Raw genomic sequence first — 20,194 nt, forward strand, 5'->3', positions numbered from 1 at the left:
CCCTTTTCCAGTCAGTGGGAACTTCACCAGACTACCGTAACTTCTCAAATATAATGGATAGTGGCTTGGCAACTTCATTCACCATTTCCCTCAGGACCCACAGATGGATTTCATCAGGTCCCATGGACTTGTGTACCTTCAGGTTCCTTAGATGGTCTCGTACTTGATCTTCACCTAAAGTGGTCAGTTCTTCGTTCTCACAGCCCCTGCCTTTGCCTTCTTGGGCGGTGCGGTTATCCTATGGGACTCTTCCAAGCAGATCTTTGAAGATGCCAAAGCCTGTTTTCCTGAAGTCCAGGGTTGTGATCTTGCTTTTTGCCCTGCTCCCTCCCCTCAGGATCCTGAACTCCACCATCTCACGCTCACTGCAGCCAAGGCTGCCTTTGACTGTCACATCCTAACAAGCCCCTCCTTGTTGGTGAGTATGGGGTCCAGCAGAGCACCTATCCTCATTTGGCTCCTCTATCACTTGGATGAAGAAGTTGTGATTGATGCTATCCAGGAACTGCCTGGATTGCTTATGCCCTGTTGTGTTGTTCTTCCAGCAGATATCGGTGCGGCTGAAGTCCCCCATGAGGACCAGAGCCTGTAAATGTGAGGCTGCTCCTAGCTGTCTGTAGAAGGCCTCATCCACTCGTTCTTCCTGGTCAGGTGGCTGTGGGAAGCTTTTTGGAAAACAACGGACACGTACTGAAGGTCAACATGAAGGAGGAAATCACGCGCTGACACTGAAACTACTGCTACTCCCCAACACATGCGGAATGTGTATTAATTAAAAGACTGACTTGGCAGAAACAGTAACAAAGTGTAGATAATAAGTTACAGCTGTGTTTAACCAATAATAGTTTGTGTGTATAAGTCTAGAAACCAATGAGCACAAGCCGCAGAGCTAGCCCACGTTGTAGTAAGGTATATAATGGTTTAAGTATTTTAATAAAGGGGCTTCAGCATTGATCATATTGGTCTGCGTCTGGGTCCGTCGGCAGGTAGCCTATAGCAGACACCCACTACAGTATCACCCTTACCCCTCTTGTCTATAATCCTTACCCAGAAGCTCTCATTTGGCTCCTCATCCATGCCCAGGCAGAGCTCCAAGCACTCCAGATGCTCTCTCTTCCCAGCCTGTCCTTCCTGAAGAGCCTCTATCCCTCCACTGCAACACTCCATTCATGGAAGCCATCCCATGTCTCCATGATCCCAACAAGACTGTAGCCATGCAACTGCACACATATCTCTAACTCCTTTTGTTTATTCCCCATGCTGCGTGCATTAGTGTACAGGCACTTCAGAGAGGCATCCTAGCATGTTGACATCCTAGAAAGCATTTGAGGTTTTTCTCCACAATGGTGCCTTGTAGGTACTTCCTTGCTTACATGCTGGATGTGATCCTGCTTAAGCCCCATTTTGTTGATTTTGTGTTCCGTTCCTGTTACAAATCAAGATATTCATGATGCAAACTTCAGGTACCAGATGATAGCAAACACTGGGACCACTCACCTGTCTTCCTTTTCACCCTCACACATAGTTGGCTCCACGGGAAAAGCAAGCGAGCCAAAATACCATAGGCTACTTTTCCCTTACCAAGGAAAGCAAGATTCAGTAGACAAGAGGAGGGAAATGTAAGGCAGCTGGGGGATATACAGAGTCAACACAACAGATGAACAACAGTAACTTAATACTGTCACTTTTCCAACAGTGGGAGGTTAGACAGTAGTTCCACTTCCTCCTCCTGATCTGTGTCACTGGCTTTTCCATCATCTGAGCATTTCAGACATGGAAGGAAACTAGTTGTTTCAAGCTCAGTTCAAAGACAACTGAAGAACAGTACTGGACCATCGTGGAGTGTAGATACATTGACTTTTTTGTAGTGTCAGGCCTGTATGCTGCCATTTGCCAGTAAGGCAAAGGAAAAGAAGCTACAGGTAGCACCACATTAGTAGCCCAAAGGGATCCCAATACTCCAACATAAGAGAAGAGGGTGACAATTTATGTAAAAATCAAAGCAATAATCTGCTGTACAACTAGGATGTGTCCCATGTCACTAAGAGTTCTAGGACAGCCCTTAGCTCTGTGTAGGTAGAGAGTTGTGTTGGCTGGTAGCTACTCACACCAGTCACAAGTCAACCCAAATGGATTCAGGACTTGTGATCCCTGTGGCAAACAGCACTTTGATGAGGTGCATCAGGGGCTTGTGTTGTCTGAACCTTCTGGTTTAACTGTTGGTTCAACCTGAATATAGTGGGCATGCTGATTTCAGCCATTTCACAAAACCCTTAGATTATAAAGCTTGGATTGGTTTTACTATTGCAGTAAAAAGAGCCACTCAGCAGGGAACGCTGCAGAGTTTGACACTGGCAGAAAATACCTTGAAGGTGATTACTGAAAAGCAAGAATATTTTAAATCTGAAAGATCACAAGAGAAACAGGCAGCTGAAAATGTGAAATGTCAGGCAGCAGAAAGAGAATCATTACAGGTACAGAAAAGAAGTACTTTGAGGAACAGAAAAAGCACTAGGGCTGCAATTAGTGGTTAAAGTGCTTGTGGCATACACTGAAGAAAAAGTTAACTCATCAAACTGCATGGGTATCTATCAGCCAACACAACATATATAGAAGAAAGATTACTAGTAGAGATATCAATCACAAACTATCATACTCTGACAGAACAGACACAAGGACATAAATTAGTTCAACAGCTAACTCTAAAGTATAATTGACAACATATCACAATGTAACTTGTCATCTGTGATGGGCAATTTTAGTCATAGAAGCATAGAATGGTTGGGGTTGGAAGGGACCTTTAAAGATCATCTAGTCCAACCCCCCTGCCATGGGCAGGGACATCTTCAACTAGATCAGGTTACTCAAAGGCCCATCCAACCTGACCTTGAACACTTCCAGGGAAGGGGCACCCACTTCTCTGGGCAACCTGTTCCAGTGTCTCACTGCTCTCATCATAAAAAAAAAAATAAAAAAATCTTCTTTATATCAATTCTAAATCTACCCTCTTTCAGTTTAAAACTGTTGCCCCTTGCCCTGTCGCTACAGGTCTTGGTAAAAAGTCTCTATCTGTCTTTCTTATAAGTTCACTTTATATATTGAAAGGCTGCAAAAGTACTCCAGGTAGGGTCTCATGAGAGTGGAGTAGAGGGGCAGAATCACCTCCCTCGACCTGCTGGCCACACTTCTTTTGATGCAGCCCAGGATACAGTTGGCCTTCTGGGCTGCAACCCCACATTGCCAGCTCATGTTGGGTTTCTCATCCACCAACACTCCCATATCCTTCTCCTCAGGGCTGCTCTCAATCCATTCTCCACCCAGCCTGTATTTGTGCATGGAATTGCCCTGACTCAGGTGCAGGACCTTGCACTTGGCCTTGTTGAACTTCATGAGGTTCACATGGGCCCAGTCCTCAAGCGTGTCAAGGTCCCTCTGGATGGCATCCCTTCCATCTAGCAAATCAATTACACCATGTGCAAACCCTCTAAGGGTGCACTCAATCCCAGTATATATGTCATTGATGCCACATTAAGATGTGGCATCAAGAAATGGAAAGAATAATGAGATCGAGAAAGAATAATAGATTAAGAATCAGTAACTGAAACACTGAGAGACTACTTTAGCTATGATACAGTTTTTACAGGCACCTATTCACTCAAAAGAATGCATTAAAAAACAACACTTCTTGCCAGGTGGCAAAACAGAAAACCATATCCACAGTCACTTGAAATGCAGGTCCTTCATGCAAGATGAAAGCATTTCCACCAAATAACAGGTAAGCTAAAAATGCAAACTTCCCCTGAAATTTGTGATGGGGTTCGGGGAGAGGGAAGAAAACAAAACACGACCTAGTAAAAAACAGGAAAGAAAAGCAAAGCAAGAAATGAACAAGACTACTGTGAGCCATTCCAATTTGAGACTGAGGAGCAGAATAAAGTGATGACAAGGCCAGGTATCCATAGTATTTAGTAAATTGGCAATGTACAGAAATCTAAGACCTATGAGCAGACTATAACTGAGAATTTTCAGCTCAAGAGCAAGACCTGGAAATTTATTAAAAGATTAGGCAGGAAATAGGATATCTTCAGGAAAGTGTCTACAATGATTTTGCTTGAAGGAAAGATAGACTTACTCTTCAAATCAACCTGAGCAATTGCTAACTGAAAGTGTTGGCTGTGTTTCATGTGGTACTTTAAAGTGCCAATATACAGACTCCCCCAAAAATGTCCACAAACAGAAACCAACTGGCAAAGAAACTAGACTATGCCAGAGAAACATGGAGGATCATTCTTGGCAAGAGAGTGCAAGAGCAATCAACCTCAGTCTGTTGGTGAGAGGAAGATAATAAACTGGTATCTATACTACATATCCATGATGACACCAGAAACTAAATCAGTGATTAGTGATCACAAGAGAAAGGGAAAATCACAATAGAGGACATATCCTTCTACAAGATTCCTAAGCCTCTTGCTACAGAGGCCTTGATTTCATAAAGAGAAACATGTAGATGCTACCTCAAGGAACATTACTTTGGAAAAAAAACCCACTTCTGAGTTTAGTTCTAAGAAGATATCGCAAAAAAACCTACTTTCAATAGTTTTTCAGAATACATTACAGTTATCTTTGGCATTTATTATCCTTTTCACGGTGAATGGTCAAGAAACAACTTCAGACACTATATGTGAGGGCTTTTCCTCTTGAAAATCTGTTGCATATATTTTAATACAGTCCCTTTATCCCATGCAATATAAACATTAAGTTTAAAAATGTATTTGTACACAAACATTAGAAAATTTTAAGTGGAAAATAAAACCTATGAATTCAAAAAGCTCACCATAAAAGCTTTTTTTGATAACCATAGCTCTGTGTAATAAAGGAAAAATGGTTGCTTTCACTACTACTAGAAAAATAATATAATGAAACTTACATCTTTTTCTTTTTGGAGGCTGTCTACTTTTTCTTTCAACTGTTTGCATTCATAATCTAGTTTATCAGCTTTCTTGGATTCTTCAGATAATCTGTTTTGTAATTCCACTGCCTGTGAGAGCAAGAAGCAGTAATTTGTCTGCAATTATTAACATTAAAAGAAAACATATGAAAGAAAGTAGTTAATGACCATGCGCCATGAGGCAAATAAGTGAAATATTTACCTACAGGACAGTCTAAAATTCTTTTTCATCAGTTGTTATATGTTTCAGTATAACCAAAAGAATTCAAATACTAGCCCTTGCACAAATAAATGAAACAATCAAAAGATGTAAAGTATCTTTAAAAATTTACATACAAGTGAAATTTACAGGAAAAGCTGCATAATCCTATGAACCAAAGAGCTTAGGAATAGTAAAATAATACTCCTACTTTCAGAGAAGCCAAGGAAAAGAAAAAACTGTCTAAAAACCTTTTGTCATCTCTTTTTCTACATGCCTCACTCAGGAGTCAGGCACCACTTCATACAATGAGGTACATTTTCTTGTGCTTAGACTTTTGTTATTGTTTATTAATACACAAACATGAAAATTCAGCTGCGGACTCATTATCAGTTTTCTTTATTTCAAGGGGCAATATGTTCCTAACAACATCTCATAGATATTTTTTCAAGCTGTAAGTTAGCAAAGAGCTTTTAAAACTAAAAAAGGAGAAGTATAAAAGCTTGGCAGAAAAGACCAGCGAACACAAGACAACTCAGCAAAGTTCTCAGCCTTTACTAGTATAGACTAAATCCCAGAATGTTAATAACATACCACAGAGTGTAAAAGCAGTAAACAGAAAAGACTGACTGGAAAACACATAAACGGAATGAAGACTCAGGTAAAGATATATAATTAATTCTTATAGCAGGACAAAGAGTTAGGACTCCTGGAAACTAATTTGTTTGCATCAGATAGGGTTTTCCTTTCTGAAAGGGGGAAGAGAATCTTTGCTCACAAGCTAGCAGGGATCATTGACAGAGCTTTAAACTAGGTTTGAAGGGGGAGGGGGACAATATCAGGCTTGCCCATGACAAGCGGTGGGATGACACGCTGCTGTGGTTTGGGCTCGGCTGGCCACTAAAACGAACAACAGATGCTCTCTAACTTCTCTCCCAAGCGAGAGAAGAATGAGAGAAAGAGAAACTTATGTGTTTAGAAGGAACTATACTTTAATGAAATATTAATAAAAAAAATAATAAAAATAGCAAATAATAATATTAATAAGAAAATAATGAAATATTTACAATATATACAAAACCGTATCGAGCTCCCAGGATGATGATCGCATCACCGGCAGGCACTGGGAAAGTCCAAGACTGGACTCAGCAATGCATGGAAGCTGAACTCAGGAACTGGACTCAGGAAAACACGGATCAGGATCAAAGCCAGACAAACAGACAGAGTCGTCCTTGGATGCCGGCCATTGAAGAAAGCGAGCTAAACCTTTGATCCCTCAGCTTTTATACTGAGCATGAGGCAGATGGGATGGAATACCCCGTTGGTCAGTTTTGGGTCACCTGTCCTGTTCGCTCCTCCCCGCAGGTGCGACCCCTCTACACTTTTCCACTTCTGACCCTCCAAGGTGGCAAATGACAAAGTTAGCTGATCTTGGTTGTTATAGCAATAAGTATAAGCAGGATCCTCTCTGCATACCATTCCTTAGTATTGTGAGAGATGGAATTCTTTTGCTTCAGCCATTTTGTATGTCGACAACACAAGCAGGGCTATGAGCAGCCATTTTGTGTGTCAACGGCACAAGCAGAGCTGTTTAACTTAGAAAAACAACTCCTTAAAAGGAGAAAGGTGTGAATCGAGTTTGTGATAGGCTAACAGGTCATGAAAGAATGTGCGCCCTAAAGTACCTAACGAATGGGAAAAGGGGACAGGACATAAATACCTGAAGTTTTGTAGCTAAGTGTGCTCTTTTTGAGAGGCACCCGACTCAGCTGACTCGTTTATTTTGATCCTGAATAAACTTTTATCTTTGCTTCAAAGACTTTGTCCTCTCTACATTTTTATCCGTGAGCGAGCGTTTCTCACAGTATTAACTATGAACATCAGCTGTTATCTGCTAGAAGCAGACACTGTCTGAAGAATATGCCATTAATTTCAGTCAGTTAGAAGAGACTTAATTGAAAAGTAAAATTACTGAAAAGAAAATTGGTTGTTTTACCTCAAACCAGCACACACGTCAAGGTTAGAGGGACGGAGTGCTAGCGAGGGCCCGCAGCCTGTTGCTCTGAGATGTGTTGGCTACACTGCAGCTACAGGCTACAGGCTGTTCAGAAAGGACAGACGAGGAAGAAGGGATGGAGGTGTTGCCCTCTACATCAAGAAATGGACAAAGTGTGAAGAGCTGTCTCTGAAGAATAGCCATGAGCAGGTTGAAAGTTTATGGGTAAGAATCAGAGACCAGGGCAGCAAAGGGAACCTTGTTGTTGGTGTCTACTACAAGCCACTCAATCAAGGGGAGCCTACTGACGAAGCCTTCTTACTCCAGCTACAGGAGGCATCACGCTCCCAGGCTCTCATCCTGGTGGGAGATTTAAACCACCCCGACATCTGCTGGAAAAGTAGCACGGCAAGCTGTAGGCTGTGGGAGACCTCGGCTGGTCCGAGGGATCAAAATACAAGTTTAACACTGACCCTGAACAGATACCCGTGTACCCTTGAGGAGACAGAAGAATCCTGAGAAGATCCGAGCAAACAAGATAAGGGGTGGCAAACATCCTGGCTTTTCCCAGAGCATGAACAGCGCGTGATCAACAATTGTATTGGCTGAATGGTGTGTGATGTGAGAGTGGATCCTTCCTCAGGGTGTATTCCTTTTGCTCTCTGTTGTTCAAAAGCATGTTCAAAAACTGATTGTTTGGGTTTTGATTTTTTGTTTGGAGTTTCTTTCCCAAATTTGCTTTTGTTTGTTTATCACAGATCTCATTTGTCTCTCTCCATGCATTTAGGTGTACGTACTGTCAGAGCCAAATCAACCTTACAAGCTCTCTTACACGAATCTGATCCTACTACCTACAATAAACATCAGCTTGAATTTATGAAAACTTCTTAAGCCAGGTAATAGACAGCTCCACCAGAGGGGATGCAATACTGGACCTGATGGTCACCAATGCAAGCGAGCTAATTGGAGACATCAAGATTGGAGGCAGCCTGGGCTGCAATGATCGTGCACTGGTGGAGTTTGCAGTCCTGAGCAATATGGGTCAGGCAAAGAGTAAAGTCAGGACCCTGAATTTTAGGAAAGCAAACTTCCAGCTCTTCAAGGAATTAGCCAATAGGACCCCCTGGGAAACTGCCCTCAGGGACAAGGGAGCAGAACAGAGCTGGCAGACCTTAAAGGATGCTTTCCATAGAGCGCAAGAGCTCTCGATCCCCAGGTGTAAGAAATCAGGAAAGGAGGGCAAGAGACAGGCATGGCTGAGTCGAAAACTGCTGGTCAAAATAAAGGGCAAGAAGGAAATGCACAGGCAGTGGAAGCAAGGACAGGTATCCTGGGAATGGTATAGGGACACTGCCCAGTTGTGTACAAATGGGGTCAGGAAGGCCAAGGCGCAGCTGGAGCTGAACTTGGCAAGGGACACAAAGAATAATAAGGGCTTCTACAGGTATGTCAGCCAGAAAAGGATAGTCTAAGAAAGCATACCCCCCTGATGAGCACAACTGGCAAACTGATAACAACAGACGAGGAGAAGGCTGAGGTACTCAACAACTTTTTTGCCTCAGTCTTCACTTGCAACCTCTCTCCCCACACCTCTCAAGTTGATGGACCACAAGGCAGGGACTGGGGGAGCAAAGTCCCTCCCACTGTAAGAGAAGATCAGGTTCAAGACCACCTGAGGAACCTGAACATACAGAAGTCTGTAGGACCTGATGAGATGCATCCCAGAGACCTGAGGGAATTGGCTGATGTAGTTGCCAAGACACTCTCCATGATATTTGAAAAGTCATGGCAGTCAGGTGAAGTCTGCAGTGACTGGAAAAAGGGAAACATTGCACCCATTTTTAAAAAGGGTAGAAAGGAGGACCCTGGGAACTACCGACCAGTCAGCCTCACCTCTGTGCCTGGGAAGATCACGGAAGAGATCTTCCTAGGAGCTATGCTAAGGCACATGGAGGACAGGGAGGTGATTTGAGAATGCCAGCATGGCTTCACCAAGGGCAAGTCCTGCCTGACCAGCCTAGTGGCCTTCAATGATGGTGTGACTACATCGGTGGACAAGGGAAGAGCTATGGATATCATCTCTCTGGAGGTCTGTAAGGCCTTTGATATGGTCCCCCACAACATCCTTCTCTCTAAATTGGAGAGGTATGGATTTGATGGATGGACTGTTTGGTGGATGAGGAGTTGGTTGGACGGTCGCATCTAGAGGGTAGTGGTCTACAGCTCAATGTCCAGATGGAGATTTGTGAGAAATGGTGTCCCTCAGGAGTCCATACTGGGAACAGTACTGTTCAATATCTTCATCAATGACATAAACAGTGGGATTGAGTGCACGCTCAGCAAGTTTGCGGACAACACCAAGCTGAGTGGAGCAGTTGACATGCCTGAGGGAAGGGATACTATCCAGAGGAACCTTGACAGGCATGAGAGGTGGGCCCATGTGAACCTCATGAGGTTCAACCAGGCCAAATCAAGAAGAGTGTGGCCAGCAGGTCAAGGGAGGTCATCCTTCCTTTCTACTCTGCCCTGGTGAGTCCACATCTGGAGTACTGTGTCCAGTTCTGGGCTCCCCAGTTACAGAAGGACAGGGAACTGCTGGAAAGGGTCCAGCAAAGGGCTACTAAGGTGATTAGGGGATTGGAACATCTTTCTTATGAGGAAAGGCTGAGGGACTTGGGTCTTTTTAGTCTAGAGAAAATAAGACTGAGGGGGGATCTTATCAATGCTTATCAATACTTAAAGGGAAGGTGTCAGGGGGATGGAAACAGTCTTTTTTCAGTGGTGCCCAGTGATAGGACAAGAGGTAACGGGCACAAACTTGAGCATAGGAAGTTCCATCTTAACATGAGGAGGAACTTCTTTACTTTGAGGGTGGCAGAGCACTGGAACAGGCTGCCCAGAGAGGTTGTGGAGTCTCCCACTCTGGAGACATTCAAAACCCACCTGGACACCGTCCTGTGCAACCTGCTGTAGGTGACCCGCAACCTGTTGTAGGTGACCCTGCTCTGGCAGGGGGGTTGGACTAGGTGATCTCCAGAGGTCCCTTCCAACCCTGACCATTCTGTGATTCTGTGAAATGCAAGGTTCTGCATGTGGGCTGGGGCAACCCCCTGGTATAAATGCAGGGTGGTGGATGAAGGGATTGAGAACAGCCATGCGGAGAAGGACTTGGGGGTAATGGTGGATGAAAAGCTCAACGTGAACCGGCAATGTGTGCTCACAGCACAGAAAGCCAATCTTGCTTTGATGCAAGCCTGGGCTGCATCAAAAGAAGCGTGGCCAGCAGGTCAAGGGAGGTCATTCTGCCCCTCTACTCTGTTCTTGTGATACCCTACCTGGAGTACTGCGTCCAGCTCTGGAGCCCTCAGCACAGGAAAGACATGGACCTGTTGGAGCGGGTAAAGATGAGGGCTGCAAAAATGATCAGAAGGATGAAGCACCGCCCGTATGAGTACAGGCTGAGGGAATTGGGGTTGTTCAGCCTGGAGAAGAGAAGGCTCCAGGGAGACCTTATTGCATCCTTTCAGTACTTAAAGAGGGCCTACAGGAAAGATGGGGACAAACTTTTAGCAGGGCCTGTTGCGATAGGACAAGGGGTAATGGTTTTAACTAAAAGAGGGCAGATTTAGACCAGATACGAGGACGAATTTTTTTATGATGAGGGTGGTGAAACACTGGAACAGATTGCCCAGAGAGGTGGTAGATGGTTTCCATCCCTGGAAACATTCAAGGTCAGGTTGGACGGGGCTCTGAGCAACCTGATCTAGTTGAAAATGTCCCTGCTCATTGCAGTGGAGGTTGGACTAGATAACCTTTGAAGGTCCCTTCCAACCCAAAGTATTCTGTGATTCTATGAATCTATTATTCTATGATTCTGTGATTTCATACTTATACTTTATTCATTCATTTTTTGGTCTCAAAGGTGTATTCAATAGGAGCCTAGCTTTATAGACATTGAAGACAAACAGACTGTGTGTTTGTTCTGAGACAGTGTGGTTAAAGAAACTCAGGTCTGCCAGATTAGAGGCCTGGGCTTTATTCCAGTCTCATCCAGCAGTAAAGTTCCATACAACACATCAGCTCCTCAGTTGTAAAATCTCATCCATAAAACATTGGTGATGAGAGAGAAGAAGAGATATTTTTTGCAGATGCTTAGACATAAAGAACAAAGTGTCCCCTTTCAAAATGTGCATCATCATTGAAATAAGCATGGTCAGAAGCAAACATAAGGGATAACACAACTGTTATTCAGATGAATTATTTTTTTTATGAACAAATGAGATATAAATAAAAAAGTGTCTCCTTCTATATTTCCTTTTCCCTTTGATTGTATGTTACTACAAGTTCTGTTTTGTTTCTGAGGGAATCAATTGGACTGTAATAGCAATCAGCCCAGGGAGGTGCAAGGTAATTGCCCTACTTATCAAGATGGCTAAATGCAGGGAAACAGCTTTCAAGTTTGAGGGATGCACATCACTCTAGGGCTTGCAATACTCTTTGTGCCCGTTTTTGTATCTTTTAAAATTTTGTTGTGGATTGACATGTAGGGACACTTGTAGTATGACCATTCAAGGTTAAGGGAAGTCAGAATAAAGACAAGGCACTGTCCACATAAATCAAGCTCAAGCTGACCCTGACAAAAGGATCTCAGATTGATGGCAGGTGTCCTGGTTTGAGGTAAAACGGAACCAATTTTGTTCAGTAACTTCGCTTCTTAGCTGGGCCTCTCTAACAACTGAAATTAACAGCATATTGTGCAGACAATGCTCACTCTCTCAGGGTGATAAGACCTATGTTTATAGTTGATGCCCAGGCATGGTATGCAGAGAGGACCTTGCTTATACTTATTGCTATAACACCCAAGGCCATCCAACTTTGTTATTTGCCCCGTTGGAGGGTCGGAAGCGGAAAAGCATAGTGGGGTCCCACCTGCAAGGAGGAGTGAACAGGACAGGTGACCCAAAACTGACCAATGAGGGTATTCCATCCCATCTGCCTCATGCTCAGTATAAAGACTGAGGAACAAAGGGTCAGGGCTCTTCCTTCAATGGCTGACATCTGAGGAGGACTCTGTTCGTCTGACTGTGATCTCGATCGTGAATGCAGATCCGGAATCCAGTTCCCGTCCGTCACTGAGTCCAGCCTGGGACTGCCCCAGTGCCAGCTGGTGTTGTGATTGTCATCTTGGGAGCTTGATACGGTTTTGTATATATTTCATTATTTCTTTTTTTTATTTTATTATTAATATTTCATTAAAGTAGTTTAGTTCCTTCTAAACTCGTAAGTCTCTTTTTCCTCCTCTGCCCCTCTCTCTGAAGAGGGGTAGAGGGGAGCATCTGTCAGTCCCATCTGGGGTCCCCCAGGTCCCCAGTAGCCGATTTGGCCTAAACCACGACAGCAGGTTAATGTACTGTAGATACAAAAAAAAAGAGATATGCATGCGTCCTCCACCTTTATAGAAATTGTCACATCCCTTTTGGTGGAACAGGAAAATAAACAGATGCTCTCCACTCCTGAGGGCTCTGGTGATACACAAGGTACTTTTGATGCATATATGCAACAAGGATGATATAGAGGGAGGAGGATGTATACTTTCTAGCCACAGATGGACAAATTCAGGTTAGAAACCTAAAGAAAAAAATGTTACTTAACCACTAGAATAACTTACCAAGGCTATGGTGGATTCCCCACTGCTGGAAATTGTCAAGTAAAGAGTGAATGCTTTTTCTGAGAAACAAGCTCTAATTCTAGTCCCACTACTGAACTTGAATAAGGAATAATTTGATAAACCTGTTACTTTTTGAGAGGTAAGACTGTTCATTGACAAAAGTAACACAAACTTGACATAATGATCAATAAGCAATGTAGGGAGGGAGGAAGAAAGAAGTATTTACAAAAGAAGCAAGCACAAGGAGCTGTTTTTGTTTGTTTTTTGCTTTGAGGTATAAGCCATGTTGCAAAGAAGAAATGTTGAGAAATGCAGAGAATTATTGCACTGATGATATTCTCACCTGTCTCTTGTATGTCTCCAGCTGGCTACGTGCTGCATTGGCTTTCCTTCGTTCTTCCTCCAGGCTCACGGTATTTTGCACGTACACTGTATTCTTCTCTTCTAATAGTTTCACTTGCCGCCGCAAATCACCCAGGTCTTCCAGTTTCTTTTTGTATGACTCTACCTGGCTTTCTAACTTGGCCACTTTATCAGAAGAATGCCTGGGAAGACAAGAGATTGAACATTTGTATCAAATCTGTAATTGGAAGACTAAAAATCAACGTAGAAAACATACCCAGACATCAAGGGATCACAAGAACACAAACATCCTCACACACTACTAAATGTCTTGGTTTTCAAGTTGTCTGCTCCCCCCCCATTAGTTGACACAAAGTGCTGTTATCAGAAGTGCTTTTGAATGGCATAATTTGTCCTATAATTTCCTTATCTGCTTCCAATATTAATTAAAAAATAAATCGTTAACACTCCTACAATTCCAACCTATTTCCTTCCAACTGTAAATTAATCCTCAGAAGCCACTGCTTTACCAGAGTAAAAATAATATTTTCTGCCCTTCACTTTTTTTTTTAAGATAACCAGGGATAAATGTGTTCTGAAAAAGTAAATGGCAAATTTATGCTAACAGCTATTATATCCATTTCCTAAGCAGTCATACAGGATTACCAGAATAATTTTGGAGTCTGAATCCTTTTCAACAAAAATGCAAGACAGGGCTCAGTTTATAATACATTCAAACAGAGTTTTCTCAATATTGGATCATTACTTTTAATTGTAACCAATTTCTAAATAATTCACAGCTTGATTGAAAACAAACAACATTAGGAAAATATCCTCTAATTTGAAAGTTTTCACAAAAATTTCAAACAATCAACATCTGTAAGCTAACAATAACAAATCAATCCCCACAGTCATACTCAACAGTATGAAAATAGAATGAATTCAGCTGAACTGAACTTTTTGGTACTTAGTAATCTGATGTCAGACTGCTTGACACACAAGTTAGAACCATCATTTTGATGGCCACAGAGTGGCTTTTACTTAATTGCTTCAGAAGTGTTTTAATACATAACCATCCTTAAAACTACTACACCAAAAGCTAATGAAGACTACATTAAATTATATGAATTTTACTGTGGATTAAAACTATTTATATATTCTAAAAAAGAATAACCCAAAGCTAATGGAACGTAGTTTACCTGAGTACATCTATTTCATCCTTCAAAGACTGAGCCTCTTCTGCTAATGTACTAAGCTCTTCAGTTTCTTGTCTCAGTTCTGCAATTTCCTTTTCTAGTTCTTCACAACGTATGTGATAGTCATCTTTGGCAGCTTCTAACCTGTACAATTGAAGTAAAACAGGACAACATAGTTGAAAGCCTCTGGGTAAGGATTAGGGGGAAAAGCTAATAAAGTGGATGTTGTTGTGGGAGTCTACTATAGATCACCCACCCAGGCCGATGACACTGATGTATTATTCTACAAGGAATTAAGGGAAATCTCTAGATCAGTTGCCCTTGTTCTTATGGGTGACTTCAAACTTCCCAGATGTTAACTGGGACTATCATACAGTAGACACGAACAGGTCCAGGAAATTCCTGAAGCATGTTGAAGGTAACTTTTTGATACAGGTACTAAGAGAGCCAACTAGGAAAGGTGCCCTCATAGACCTGTTGTTTGTAAATAGACATGGTCTCGTGGGTGATGTGATGATTTGTGGCTGTCTTGGCCACAGTGGTCATGAAATGATTGAGTTTAAAATCTTCAGTGATATGAGAAAAACTATCAGCAGAGCTACTACACTGGATTTTGGGAAAGCAGACTTTAGGCTGCTGAAGGAACTAGTTAGTAAGGTCCCCTGGGAGTCTGTATTTGAGGGTATTGGGGTCCATAAATGCCCACTTTTTAAGAGCCAACTTTTAAAAGCACAGGAGTAGGCAATTCCAATGTATTGGAAGTCAAGCAAGTGGGGCAGAAGACTGGCTTTGATGAGCAGGGATCTTCTTCTGGAACTCAAAATGAAAAAGTGTATGGACTTCGGAAGAAAAGTCAGGCTACACAGAAGGACTGCAGAGATGCTGTTCACCACTGTGGGGAGAAAATTCACACAGCCAAAGCCAACTGGAGTTGAAGCTGGCCAGTACTGTGGTGTATAACAAAAAAGGCTTTTTAAAGTATGCTAACAGCAAAAGGAGGACTGAAGAAAATATTGGTCCATTACTTGATGAAGTTGGTCACCTCAGAAATAGGGACGTAGACAAAGCAGAGGTGTTTAATGCTGCCTTTGCATCTGTCTTTTAACACCAATGATGGGCCCTGGAACCCCTGGAGCCCTGGGCTGGAGGACCACGACTTGGGGAGTGAAGCTGCCAGTTGACTTTGAACTTGTACGTGATTTGCTGCTGCAACTGAATGCACATAAGTCTATGGGGTCCAATGGGATTCATCCCAGGGTACTGAAAGAGCTGGCTGATGTTATTGCGAGACCTCTCTCAGCTATTTATCAATGGTCTTGGGAATCTGGAGAGGTCCCAGTCGACTGGAAGCTAACAAATGTTATTCCAATTTCCAAGAAGGGCAAGAAAGAAGACCCTGGTAATTACAGGCCTGTCAGTCTCACTTCAGTGCCTGGTAAAATTATGGAGATTATTCTGGGAGTTATTGAAAAACACTTGAAAGACAATGCAGTCATTGATGAGAGCAAACATTAAGGGAAAGTCATGACTTACTAACTTAATATCCTTTTATGACAAGGCTACCTGCCTAGTGGATGAAGGGAAGGCAGTGGATGTGTGTGTGTGGGGGGTGGTGGTGTTACTTATTTTAGCAAAGCTTTTGATACTGTCTCTCATAGTATCCTTCTGGACAAAATGTCCAGCACACAGCTAGACAAGTCCATAATACGTTGGGTGAACGATTGGCTGACAGGTTGGGCTCAAAGAGTTATAGTAAATGGGGTTACATCAGGCTGGCGGCCAGTCACTAGTGGGGTTCCCCAGGGCTCAATTTTAGGGCCAATGCTCTTTAATGTTTTTGTAAATGATCTGGTTGCAGGAGTCAAATGTACATTAAGTAAGTTTGCTGATGATACTAAATTAGGAGGAGCTGTGGATTGCCTCGAGGGTAGAGAGGCCTTACAGATAGATCTTGATAGATTAGAGTGCTGGCCAATCACCAACCATATGAAATTTAACAAGAGCAAGTGCCAGATTCTGCACCTGGGACAGTGTAATCCTGAATGTATATATAGATGGGAGAACAAGAGGCTGGAGTGCAGCCCTGCAGAAAGGAATCTGGGGGTTCTGGTTCATGACATGCTCAATATGAGTCAACAATGTGCCTCGGTGGTCGAAAGGGCCAACCATATCCTGGGGTGCATTAAGCACAGTATAGCTAACCGGTCAAAAGAAGTGATTGTCCCACTATACTCAGCATTGGTGCGGCCTCACTTGAATACTGTGTGCAGTTTTGGGCTCCACAATGTCAGAAGGATATAAAAATATTACAATGCATCCAAAGGAGGGCACCAAAGATGGTGTAAGGACTAGAGGGCATGACTTATGAGGAGCGGCTGAGGATACTACATTTGTTCAACTTAGAGAAGAAGAGACTGAGGGGTGATCTCATTGCTGTCTACAACTCCCTTGTGAGGGGGAGTGGAGAGGGAGGTGCTGATCTCTTCTCTCTGGTGTCCAGTGATAGGACATGAGGGAATGGCTTAAAGCTGCATCAGGGAAGTTCAGATTAGATATTAGGAAAAGGTTCTTCACTGAGAGGGAGGTCAAGCACTGGAACAAGCTCCCCAGGAAAGTGGTCGTGGCCCCAAGCCTGTTGGTGTTCAAGAAGCATTTGGACATCGCTGCTAGATACGTGGTTTAACGTTTAGGTTGCCCTGGGTGGAGTCAGGAGTTGGATTCAATGATCCTTGTGGGTCCCTTCTAATTCAGCATATTCTATGATTCTCATCTTGAGCCATTATTACCTTTCTTCATGATCATCATCCTCTCCAAAAACACCAGAAACAAAGCCTTCTGATGCAAAGTGAACAGGAAACAACAGTCCAGTGCACAAAACCACAGAGAATGGAGTTTTGCTCTCAAATGCCTCGCTTATTCAAAAACATAGAAGCAGATCACTTTTCTGATGCTTCCAATTCAATTAAAATGTTTCTACTTTGAAATATCACAAGGAAATGTGTGGGTCAATTGTGCTGGAAAGAAAAAATTCCGAGATTTCTCTATGATAACATCAGAAGTTCTTGCAAAAGTTTTTACTTCCCCCCCCCCCCCTTTTGGGGCACAGAAAATTTGAACATGAAAACTTTATCCTAGGGTTTATCCCAGGATTTTGTCCAGCTGTCAAACTCCCTTATACTGTCATCAATGTTGGCAGCCAGACCTGATCTTCAGATGTTCTGAATGCTGTAGCTCTCACTTAATTTTTATTTTTAGATGCTATGCCTGTTCAGTGCCTCTGAAGAACCAAGTATTTTGACTAGCATGTGAAGAGCACAGAACAAAGTCTCTGGTATGACAAACTCTCTCATCAATATATGTAGGAAAAGTTGCATGAAGTCGGCAGTGAGCGAAGGGAATAATCAAGAGAAACTTTGACAAAACATAGTGAATGAGTGGAGAAGACAACTTGGTAGCACAGAGTGTGAAGTGCGATTGTGAATTTTGTGACAAGCTCAGTATTGTTTGTTCACCAAACCTAAAAACTCACATTGTTACAGTGTTTCATGAAAGGCAGCTGCTTGGCAGGATGGGGCAAGATAGCCAACATCTGCTAAGCAAGCAAGGCCAAGCTGCAAGGTCGAGTTATGCTAACATCATAAATTGTGAAAAGACTTGGGAGGAAAGGAAGGGGAGAGGCTCAGTCAAGTCCTGCTAACATCATAAATTGTGAAAAGACTTGGGAGGCTCAGGAAGACATGGAGCCTTCATCCCTGCGACCACCAAAAAGCAAAGGAAGAAAGAGGACGACCCCCTAGCAACAAACCGCGCAGACGCAGAGTACACCACTAAGAGAAACGCTTATACCGGAAGTAGAAGAGTATAAAACCAAAGACTTTTGTAACCTAGGTGCGCGCCGTCGGCGGAGTGAGACTCCCGGGCCGCCCAGCGCTGTTTTGCTTGCTGCCGCTTGCTAATAAATACTTCAAATCTAATTGGCTCCGTCTCCTCGCCTCACTTTGTGAGACTAACTTATAACAAATTTGATCCAAAATTAAAATAAAAAATTAATAAAGATACCCATACAAGGGGATGCAGTCAAGAAAGAGGTATAGCAGTAGTTAATTCAAGCAGTCCAGTTAATTCAAGCAGTTAATTCTAGGCGAATGGAGACAAGGTGGCCAATGGGAGCCTTAAGCCAAAAATTACAAAGGTTTCAATGATAGACTAGAACAGTCAAAGGACACAGAAGGCTGAGAAAACAGCTGCTGCACCACACTGCTTATCAACAAAGCTGTACCAAGTAGACATGTTTGGTCTACTAGAGCTGGAAGAATAAAAAGACAGACAAGTGTCATTAGAAATCACACAGGGAGAACACAGAGAAAAGAGAGAAAGGAGCACTGAAAGACAGAGATCCAGTGGACAGATGAGAAAGGTTTCAAAAAGTCTCCAAAACCCTGATGTAAAGAGCATAGAGGAAGGTGGAATGACTACAATTACAGGCAGTGAAGAAAATAAAGCGGGGGGGTGGGGGAGAGAAAAAGAGAGAAAACCTGTTTAGTATAAACAGGAAGTGACAATCAGATTGTGGTAGGAATTGTTCCAGACAATTAAGAAAAATATCCTAAGATTAGTTATAAGGGAAATTTAGCGAAACATGAATATACTGTTTCTTTACAGTGTAGCTATATAGAGACAAGGAAAATGTGCATTAGCTGGAGTGAAAGATGGAGAAGTACAAACTGTTTTTCAAGAAACAAAAGGGAGGGGGTCATATGTGAACACAAAGTGAGAAGAACTAAGAGAGAGGGAGGAAGCTTGGCAAGAGAAAGTAGAAGGATGGGAAAACACATGCACAAAAGGTAGTAAAAGGTTACAGGAAAGCTGACATCAGAAGGGTTTAGGAAAAGAGGGCAGAAAGAGGAAAAAACAGAAGTGTAGGAAGATGTATTGGGTGTATATGGCAAGGTTTTGATAGCATGGAGAGATGAGGGGTGGCCTCTGGGAGAAGAGGTAAGGGGCTGCCCTGTGCCAGACAAAGCTAGTTCCAGCTGGCTCCATCAACAGACCCACCGCAGGCCAAAGCTGAGCCAATTACAGAAGCTGGTGATGCCTTTGTGAAAACATATTTAAGAAAGGGACCTTGACAGGCTTGAGAGGTGGGCCCATGTGAACCTCATGTTCAACAAAGCCAAGTGCAAGGTCCTGCAGATGGGTCTCAGCAATCCCATGCACAAATACAGGCTGGGCGGAGAATGGATTGAGAGCAGCCCTGAGGAGGACTTGGGGGTATTGGTGGATGAGAAGCTCAACATGAGCTTGGCAATGTGCGCTCGCAGCCCAGAAAGCCAATCGCATCCTGGGCTGCATCAAGAGTGGCCAGCAGGTCGAGGGGGGTGATTCTTCCCCTCTACTACACTCTCGTGAGACCCCACCTGGAGTACTGCATCCAGCTCTAGAGCCCCCAACATAAGAAGGATGTGGACCTTTTGGAGCAAGTCCAGAGGAGGGCGACAAAGATGATCAGAGGGCTGGAGCACCTCTCCTATGAGGACAGGCTGAGAGAGTTGGGGTTGTTCAGCCTGGAGAAGGCTCCAGGGAGACCTTATAGCAGTCTTTCAGTACTTAATGGGGGCCTACAGGAAAGATAGGGAGGGACTCTTTATCAGGGAGTGTGGTGATAGGATGAGGGGCAACGGTTTTAGTCCTGTTCAGTATATTCATCAATGACCTGGATGAAGGGATAGAGTGTACCATCAGCAAGTTTGCTGATGACACAAAACTGGGAGAGGTAGCTGACATGCCGGAAGGCTGTGCCGCCATACAGCGTGACCTTGACAGGCTGTAGAGTTGGGCAGAGAGG

General features: G+C 43.2%; 1 protein-coding gene across 1 annotated transcript in view; it reads right to left on the minus strand.

Annotated features, from left to right (window-relative positions):
* Positions 1-4,930: 4,930 nt before the first annotated feature.
* The window catches only part of LOC104282128 (protein Hook homolog 3-like), a gene marked incomplete at its 3' end in the record, with an annotated part of 56,708 nt that continues 41,444 nt past the window's right edge, over positions 4,931-20,194 (minus strand). Inside the window, exons 9-11 of the mRNA XM_009880206.1 lie at positions 14,353-14,493; positions 13,155-13,356; positions 4,931-5,038 (exon numbers count right to left, since the gene is read on the minus strand). Coding sequence (XP_009878508.1) covers positions 4,931-5,038; positions 13,155-13,356; positions 14,353-14,493 — 451 coding nt within the window. The remainder of the gene's footprint in view (positions 5,039-13,154; positions 13,357-14,352; positions 14,494-20,194) is intronic.

This window comes from Charadrius vociferus, unplaced genomic scaffold, assembly GCF_000708025.1.
Source record: "Charadrius vociferus isolate BGI_N301 unplaced genomic scaffold, ASM70802v2 scaffold582, whole genome shotgun sequence".
Taxonomy (NCBI): domain Eukaryota; kingdom Metazoa; phylum Chordata; class Aves; order Charadriiformes; family Charadriidae; genus Charadrius; species Charadrius vociferus.